Source organism: Anomaloglossus baeobatrachus, chromosome 4 (assembly GCF_048569485.1).
Source record: "Anomaloglossus baeobatrachus isolate aAnoBae1 chromosome 4, aAnoBae1.hap1, whole genome shotgun sequence".
NCBI lineage: Eukaryota > Metazoa > Chordata > Amphibia > Anura > Aromobatidae > Anomaloglossus > Anomaloglossus baeobatrachus.
Window position 1 is genome coordinate 642,284,681 of NC_134356.1, and position 9,716 is coordinate 642,294,396.

The 9,716-nt window shown below is 47.1% G+C and overlaps 1 protein-coding gene across 1 annotated transcript in view; it reads right to left on the bottom strand.

Annotated features, from left to right (window-relative positions):
• Positions 1 to 8,390, bottom strand: part of DPYSL2 (dihydropyrimidinase like 2) — a 59,174-nt gene extending 50,784 nt beyond the window's left edge. The window contains exons 1-2 of the mRNA XM_075346457.1: positions 8,333 to 8,390; positions 4,594 to 4,674 (exon numbers count right to left, since the gene is read on the bottom strand). Coding sequence (XP_075202572.1) covers positions 4,594 to 4,674; positions 8,333 to 8,371 — 120 coding nt within the window. The 5' untranslated portion in view covers positions 8,372 to 8,390. The remainder of the gene's footprint in view (positions 1 to 4,593; positions 4,675 to 8,332) is intronic.
• Between the last annotated feature and the right edge of the window lie 1,326 nt (positions 8,391 to 9,716).

A 9,716-nucleotide genomic window follows, 5' to 3' on the forward strand; every position in this document is an offset into this window, starting at 1 on the left:
CAGCATCAGCTTCTCTGCCCCCAGCATCAGCCTCTCTCCTCCCAGCATCAGCCTCTCTCCTCCCAGCATCAGCCTCTCTCCTCCCAGCATCAGCCTCTCTCCTCCCAGCATCAGCCTCTCCTCTCTGTCCCCAGCATCAGCCTCTCTCCTCCCAGCCTTCCCCAGCATCAGCCTCTCTCCTCCCAGCCTCCCTCCTCCCACCCTCCCCCAGCATCAGCCTCCCTCTCCCAGCCTCCCCCAGCATCAGCCTCCCCCAGCATCAGCCTCTCTTCTCTCAGCCTACCTCTCCCAGCCTCCCTCCTCCCAGCCTCCCTCAGCATCAGCCTCCCTCTCCCAGCCTCCCCAAGCATCAGCCTCCACCAGCATCAGCCTCTCTCCATTCCAGCCTCCCCCAGCATCAGCCTCCGCCAGCATCAGCCTCTCTCCTTCCAGCCTCCTCCAGCATCAGCCTCCCTCTCCCAGCCTTCCCCAGGATCAGCCTCTCTCCTCCCAGCCTCCGTCCTCCCAGCCTTCCCCAGCATCAGCTTTCCCCTCCCAGCCTCCCTCAGCATCAGCCTTCCCCAGCATCAGCCTCTCTCCTCCCAGCCTCAGCCTCTCTCCTTCCAGCCTCCCCCAGCATCAGCCTCTCTCCTTCCAGCCTCCCTCAGCATCAGCCTCCCCTTCCCAGCCTTCCCCAGGATCAGCCTCTCTCCTCCCAGCCTCCTTCCTCCCAGCCTCCCCCTCCCAGCCTCCTTCAGCATCAGCCTTCCCCTCCCAGTCTCCCCCAGCATCAGCCTCCCCCTCCCAGCCTTCCCCATGATCAGCCTCTCTGCTCCCAGCCTCCTCCAGCACGCCGTGCTCCTCTGCCGACACTCACACACCCGATCGCATCCACTCAAACACACCCGATCGCATCCACTCACACACTCCCGATCGCATCCACTCACACACACCCGATCGCATCCACTCACACACACCCGATCGCATCCACTCACACACACCCGATCGCATCCACTCACACACACCCGATCGCATCCACTCACACACACACACAGACACTGACGATATCGCACATACGCGCTCACACTCACAACATCCGGAGATACCACATGCCTCTGGCCATGTGATCCTCCGTCAGGTCCTGGAAGGTCACAACAGCACAGTATCGAGGCCGAGAAGCAAGCGATATCGCCGGATGCTGTGAGTGTGTGGATGCGATGTGAGGTGTGTGTGAGGTGTGTGTGAGGTGTCTGTGAGAGTGAGTGTGATCTGATGTGTGTGTATGTTTGTGTGTGTGCTGTTATGTGTGTGCGTGTGGATCTTCCGCGGCAGCAGGACCTTGATGCGCTTGTAACCATGCAAGCATGGTTACCAACGTATCCACACCACTCCCGTGCGAGCGGGGGCCGGGGGGGGTGGGGGGTGGGGGTGGGGGGGGGGGGGGGGGGGGGAGTACAGTACTCACCTCCGTGACAGCCGTGTCAGTTCGGGGAATGCGCGGGGGGGGGGGGGGGGGGGGAGTACAGTACTCACCTCCGTGACAGCCGTGTCAGTTCGGGGAATGCGCGGGGGGGAGGGAGGGGGCGGGGGCCAGAGCTAGCGTGCATTGCGTGAGGGGGGCGGGGCGTGGCGTGGGCCGAATTGCCAATGCCTGCAGGGTGCCGGGGCGAGAGGGCCAATCTGTGGGGGGGGGCGGAGCCTGGGCGAGCGGCTGGCCAATCCGTGTGGGGGCGCAGCCTGGGCGAGCGGCCAATCCGTGTGGGGGGGGGCGGGGCCATGGCGAGCCCAGCGGCCAATCAGCTTTGTGTCACCCGTAAGGACACAATTTTGGAGCATGACAGACAGACAGATAGACAGACAGATAGACAGACAGACAGACAGACAGATAGACAGACAGAATAAGGCAATTATATATATAGATAAATGCACTAATTTAAAAAGAATGAATGAACAAATGAATGATGGAAATGAATGAATGATTGAATGAATGTAGGTTAGAAACGCCATAATTGTACCAAAAAGGAAAATCTGGTAATTTTAACAGTAAATACAAAGTATTAAAAGTAAAAAAAATAAAAAAACACATGATTGTACCAAGGTGGAATATCATGTCGTCAGGTAATTTTTAATGTAAAAATAAGACATAAAAAAAACAAACAAAAACAGTATGTTATATGATAACCAGTCCCACACCCCCCCAAAAAAAAAAAAAATACTAGCTTCATATGCCTATGGCAATAGAAAAAATAAGAATCTTATTTATGAAACTTGGAAGAAGGGGAGGAAACAAGACAGATGCACAAAAAATAAAATAAAAAAAAATACAAAATAAAAGGAAAAAAAAAACCCACACACAGTAAAATATATTATATACATACATACATACACACGCACACACAGTGCTGGCCAAAAGTATTGGCACCCCTGCAATTCTGTCAGATAATACTCAGTTTCTTCCTGAAAATGATTGCAATCACAAATTCTTTGGTATTATTATCTTCATTTATTTTGCTTGCAATGAAAAAAACACAAAAGAAAATGAAACAAAAATAAAATCATTGATCTTTTCACACAAAACTCATAAAATGGGCCAGACAAAAGTATTGGCACCCTTAGCCTAATACTTGGTTGCATAACCTTTAGCCAAAATAACTGCGAACAACCGCTTCCGGTAACCATCAATGAGTTTCTTACAATTCTCTGCTGGAATTTTAGACTATTCTTCGTTGGCAAACTGCTCCAGGTCCCTGAGATGTGAAGGTGCCTTCTCCAAACTGCCATTTGAGATCTCTCCACAGGTGTTCTATGGGGTTCAGGTCTGGACTCATTGCTGGCCACTTTAGTAGTCTCCAGTGCTTTCTCTCAAGCCATTTTCTAGTGCTTTTGAAGTGTGTTTTGGGTCATTGTCCCGCTGGAAGACCCATGACTTCCTGAGGAAGGCCCAGCTTTCTCACACTGGGCCCTACATTATGCTGCAAAATTTGTTGGTAGTCTTCAGACTTCATAATGCCATGCACACAGCCAAGCAGTCCAGTGCCAGAGGCAGCAAAGCAACCCCAAAACATCAGGGAACCTCCGCCATGTTTGACTGTAGGGACTGTGTTCTTTTCTTTGTCTCTTTTTTTTCCTGTAAACTCTATGTTGATGGCTTTTCCCAAAAAGCTCTACTTTTGTCTCATCTGACCAGAGAACATTCTTCCAAAACGTTTTAGGCTTTCTCAGGTAAGTTTTGGCAAACTCCAGCCTGGCTTTTTATGTCTCGGGGTAAGAAGTGGGGTCTTCCTGGGTATCCTACCATACAGTCCCTTTTCATTCAGGCGCCGACGGATAGTACGGGTTGACACTGTTGTACCCTCGGACTGCAGGGCAGCTTGAACTTGTTTGGATGTTAGTCGAGGTTCTTTATCCACCATCCGCACAATCTTGCGTTGAAATCTCTCATCAATTTTTCTTTTCCTTCCATATCTAGGGAGGTTAGCCACAGTGCCATGGGCTTTACACTTCTTGATGACACTGCGCACCATAGACACAGGAACTTTCAGGTCTTTGGAGATGGACTCGTAGCCTTGAGATTGCTCATGCTTCTCACAATTTGGATTCTCAAGTCCTCAGACAGTTCTTTGGTCTTCTTTCTTTTCTCCATGCTCAAATGTGGTGCACACAAGGACACAGGACAGAGGCTGAGTCAACTTTAATCCATGTCAACTGGCTGCAAGTGGGATTTAGTTATTGTCAGCACCTGTTAGGTGCCACAGGTAAGTTACAGGCGCTGTTAATTACACACATTAGAGAAGCATCACAGGATTTTTCAAACAGAGCCAATACTTTTGTCCACCCCCTTTTTTATGTTTGGTGTGGAATTATATCCAATTTGGCTTTATGACAATTTGTTTTTTTTTTCATTGAAGACAAATTAAATGAAGATAATACCAAGAATTTGTCATTGCAATCATTTTCAAGAAGAAACTGAGTATTATCTGACAGAATTGCAGGGGTGCCAATACTTTTGGCCAGCACTGTACATACATACACATATACTGTGTGTGTGTGTGTGTGTGTGTGTGTGTGTGTGTGTGTGTGTGTGTGTGTGTGTGTGTGTGTGTGTGTGTGTGTATCTATCTACTATCTGTACTACCCGGCGTTGCCCAGGATAGTAACTGTCTCTCTCCCAGTCTCTGTCTGTCTCTATCTCTGCGTCTGTCTCTATGTGTCTGTCTGTTTCTCTCTTTCTCCGTCTGTCTCTTTCCCCGTCTGTCTCTGTCTGTCTGTCTGTCTATATCTTTCTGTCTCCCTCTATCCGTCTCCCCACCATCTTATTACCTCACACATAAGCTTCTCTATACTAACAGTTTATTTTGTTCCTATAGCAACCACTGACAGTTGCCATTTATAGCCTGTAGCTCCCACCTACATTCAGTTTAATGGAGGCAGGATTTTTGGAGAGTAAGTGTAAAGCGCAGGGTTAAAATTTCCTGGCCAAACAATCTATGGCATTCCCTGAGTCACATGGGGTGTCTGTGCAAAATTTCGTGATTGTAAATGCGACGGTGCGGATTCCTTTAGCGGACATACACACACACACACACACACACATATATATTTATATGGTCTCACCTCATAGATGACATCCCCGTTCTCGGCGTGGACCTGTCCGATGGCTCCAATATCCCGGATGACACTGAACACCTCGTAGATCTGAAAAATGTAGGATATCATAATTATAGGAGGAATTTAGTGAAAACAAAATATTTCAAAAATATAAGATATGAAACAAAACATCACAGCATAATAAAGTGTACAGTACAGAGCGAGAGGCCAAGAACCTGGTGAGAAAGCAGAGGCCGGTCACCCGGTCACCCGTCCTCTCCTGCCGTCCTTCCATCCTCCTACCAATCGCAGGCAAAGTCTGTAACTGTGTAAAACGCTGACCCTTTTGCGCCTCCAGATAGAATATCACTGACAGAAGACACTGACACTGGTAAATCTAGCCCTGGATGGACGTCTGGTCAGAACCGCTGGAGCTTCGGCCTCGGGGGACAGGGACTCGGCGCCGCACACTATTGTCCTCCACATGTAATGTGGCCTCAGAAGATCAGCTCTTGTTTACATCAGATTTTTATAACAAATACATTTTATTTAAAAAAATGATTTTTTTTTTTTTTTTTTTTTTAACTTTCAATATATTACAGTCTGCAGAGGGATTTTTCAGAGAAAATAACTTTGCAGGAAGTAGGGAAATCATTGGACTGCAGAGGACAGGGGTGTTTTCTTGCTCTTCCTTTACTAATGAGATCAGATTGTGACACACATTATCATCACAGACACGATTACAATGAAAAGTATCAACTCACAGTAGTTAAGACAGTATCCACCACTCACAATAGATGATATCACAGCTCACCTCCTCCCCTTCCTGTACAATGACTGATAAGCCCTCTATATACATTAGATAATACAGGATACACCATTCACAATAAGTGATGTCACAGCTCACCTCCTCCGTCTGTACAATGACTGATAAGCCCTCTATATACATTAGATAATACAGGATACACCATTCACAATAGGTGATGTCACAGCTCACTTCCTCATTCTGTACAATGACTGATAACACATTTATATAAAGTAGATAACACAGGGTCCACCATTCACAATAGGTGATGTCACAGCTCACCTCCTCCGTCTGTACAATGACTGAAAACCTCTCTATATACTGTAGATAACACAAAATCCACCATATATGATGTCACAGCTCACCTCCTCTCCCTCCTGTACAATGACTGATAAGCCCTCTATATACATTAGATAACACAGGATACGCCATTCACAATAGGTGATGTCACAGCTCACCTCCTCCGTCTGTACAATGACGGAAAACCTATCTATATAATGTAGATAACACAAAATCCACCATAGATGATGTCACAGCTCACCTCCTCCTCTTCCCTGTACAATGACTGATAACACCTCTCTATACAATAGATAACACAAGATCCAAAATAGGTGATGTCACAGCTCACCTCCTCCCTGTGTACATTGTCTGATCACACATCCATATATAGTAGATAAAGGACTCACCAGCCACATTAGCTGGTGTCACAGCTCACCTCCTCCTCCTGTGCAATCACTGATAGCACCGCTAAATACAGTAGATAACACAGGATCCACACCTTCACAATAGCCGATGTCACAGCTCACCTCCTTCTACTATACAATGACTGATAACTCCTCTATATACAGTAGATCACAGAGGATCCACCATTCATACTAGATAATCTCACAGCTCACCTCCTCCTCCTCCTGCACAATGACCTTTCCCCAGACTAGAACATGAGCAGATAACACTTATTACAACACTGCATTATTTTTAACCCTGATTTAAACAATGGATTATTCGACCCTATATTCACTACAGTGACTGGCTATATTGTGCCACAGCTTACAGACTGCCACACTTGGGGGTAAAAAAAAAAAGTTTTTTTTTTGGGGGGGGGGGGTCAAACATGATGGCATCAAAAACAATAAATCAAAGCTTTATTAGACGTAACACGGCGGCGCTCAGGGGCTCAGGCGAAGGGGCTGAAAACAGTAGCCCACAGCCGGCACCATGCCCTTACCTGCAGTTATTACGCGTTTCGAACCAGGAAAGTTCTTAATCCTAACCCTGATATACCCATGCTTTGATTATGAACCTTCTTGTTCGAAACGCGTAGTATCTGCAGGGCTTTTCCAAGGATTTTGCATGCTTTTTAATTGTTTGAAAATACATTTTTGATGGTTTTTTGCACCTATGGACGTTCCTTTTCTGCCGGTTACATCCACCATTTTTCAATTGACTACTAGCCTCCTTCCATCCAAGCTCCGTCCAGACCTTCTCCTCTAACTGGGATTTCTTCAAATGATCAGCTGACCCTTTACTCTTTTATGTATTTTAGTGGCTATGTGGGGGCTCATACTGTATATAGGAGGCTATGTGGGGGCTCATACTGTATATAGGAGGCTATGTGGGGGCTCATACTGTATATAGGAGGCTATGTGGGGGCTCATACTGTATATAGGAGGCTATGTGGGGGCTCATACTGTATATAGGAGGCTATGTGGGGGCTCATACTGTATATAGGAGGCTATGTGGGGGCTCATACTGTATATAGGAGGCTATGTGGGGGCTCATACTGTATATAGGAGGCTATGTGGGGGCTCATACTGTATATAGGAGGCTATGTGGGGGGCTCATACTGTATATAGGAGGCTATGTGGGGGCTCATACTGTATATAGGAGGCTATGTGGGGGGCTCATACTGTATATAGGAGGCTATGTGGGGGCTCATACTGTATATAGGAGGCTATGTGGGGGCTCATGCTGTATATAGGAGGCTATGTGGGGGCTCATGCTGTATATAGGAGGCTATGTGGGGGCTCATACTGTATATAGGAGGCTATGTGGGGGCTCATACTGTATATAGGAGGCTATGTGGGGGCTCATACTGTATATAGGAGGCTATGTGGGGGCTCATACTGTATATAGGAGGCTATGTGGGGGCTCATACTGTATATAGGAGGCTATGTGGGGGCTCATACTGTATATAGGAGGCTATGTGGGGGCTCATACTGTATATAGGTGCCATGTGGGGGCTCATACTGTATATAGGAGGCTATGTGGGGGCTCATACTGTATATAGGAGGCTATGTGGGGGCTCATACTGTATATAGGAGGCTATGTGGGGGCTCAAATTGTATGTAAAGGGCAGTGTGTGGGCTGATACAGTATATACTTGAATCTGCCCATTATGTAAAAATATTAATATGAAATAATAATTAGAATTATTAAGTTAATATTAATATTGAGCAGGATTAATTTTCAGCCTATCGGATCAGCCCTCCACACCAGTCACAGTCTCCCATGTAGCTCCTCGGAGTAATTAATTGTGCACCCCTAATTTAGGGGGTTATTTCCCTTTTTCACCCAGGAGGTTAGTAATGCAGCATTTGAGTGAATGGGGCTAAGTTGCAGTACCAGGCACGGCCTATGAACAATAGTGGCGCTGTTTCTTGAAAAAGATGAGGACGTTATTTTACTATTTTGGAATCTCGTGAATATTGATGAAACGTCAGTAAAAATCTTCCATAAACAAGTGAGAGGAGGAGGAGGAGGAGAGGCGAGGTCGGCACGCTGCTGTGTGACAGGAATGCTGACTATGCTGGGTCGGCGAGGTGGCCGGGACTCTTGGCAGGAGCCTGCTCATTCTTATTCCACACCCAGAGGCAGAAAGCTGACAGCACAATACAGCAAGGATATACCGGCCCCGAGGCTGCCGCTACATGACGGGAAGCCACAATCCGGGCAGCAGCTCACCTGGGAGTCCGTCAGCTGGTACTGGTCCTTGTACACCATGTACACCAGGAAGGAGTTAACACCTGCAGAAAGGACAAGAGCGACACAACATAAAAGGATACGGCTAGAGAAACATGGCCGCTTTCTTATAGACGCAGTGCAATACCACAGACGGCCTGTGAACAGGTGTGGCGCTGTCTTTGGGAAAAAAAAACCTCCCTCCAGTGCCCAAATAGTAACACCCCCTCCAACAGTGCCCAAATAGTAACACCCCCTCCAACAGTGCCCAAATAGCAACACCACCTCCAACAGTGCCCAAATAGTAACACCACCTCCAACAGTGACCAAATAGTAACACCATCTCCCAACAGTGCCTAAATAGTAATACCACCTCCCAACAGTGCCCAAATAGTAACACCCACTCCAACAGTGCCCAAATAGCAACACCACCTCCAACAGTGCCCAAATAGTAACACCACCTCCAACAGTACCCAAATAGCAACACCACCTTCCAACAGTGCCCAAATAGTAACACCACCCCCAACAGTGACCAAATAGTAACACCATCTCCCAACAGTGCCTAAATAGTAATACCACCTCCCAACAGTGCCCAAATAGTACCACCCCCTCCAACAGTGCCCAAATAGTAACACCCACTCCAACAGTGCCCAAATAGCAACACCACCTCCAACAGTGCCCAAATAGTAACACCACCTCCAACAGTGCCCAAATAGTAACACCACCTCCAACAGTGCCCAAATAGTAACACCACCTTCCAACAGATCCCAAATAGTAACACCACCTCCAACAGTGCCCAAATAGTAACACCCCCTCCAACAGTGCCCAAATACTAACACCACCTCCAACAGTGCCCAAATACTAACACCACCTCCAACAGTGCCCAAATAGTAACAACTCCTTTCAACAGTGCCCAAATACTAAGACCATCTTCAACAGTTCCCAAATAGTAACACAACCTCCCAACAGTGCCTGAATAGTAACACCACCTCCAACAGTTCCCAAGCAGTAACACTACCTCCAACAGCACCCATATAGTAGCACCACCTCCGACAGTGCCCCTATAGTAGCATTATCTCCGACAGTGTCCCTATAGTAGCACCACCTTACAGCAGTGCCCGTTTGGTAGCCCACTTCAGTAGTAGTCATTAACATTGCTCATTATAGTATGACATTTCCTATAGTAGCACCACATCCAACACTGCTTATTTACTAGGCCCAATTGTGCACTAATAGTAACCACATCACCAGCGATGGCCACACATCAGCCCAACTTACAACAGTCCTATAACCCAGCTCTTTTATAGTCTACTTATCAGTGCCCCCATGGTAGCCCAGCGATGCCATTACAGTAGTCATATTACTACAGTGCTGTTATAGTATCTTC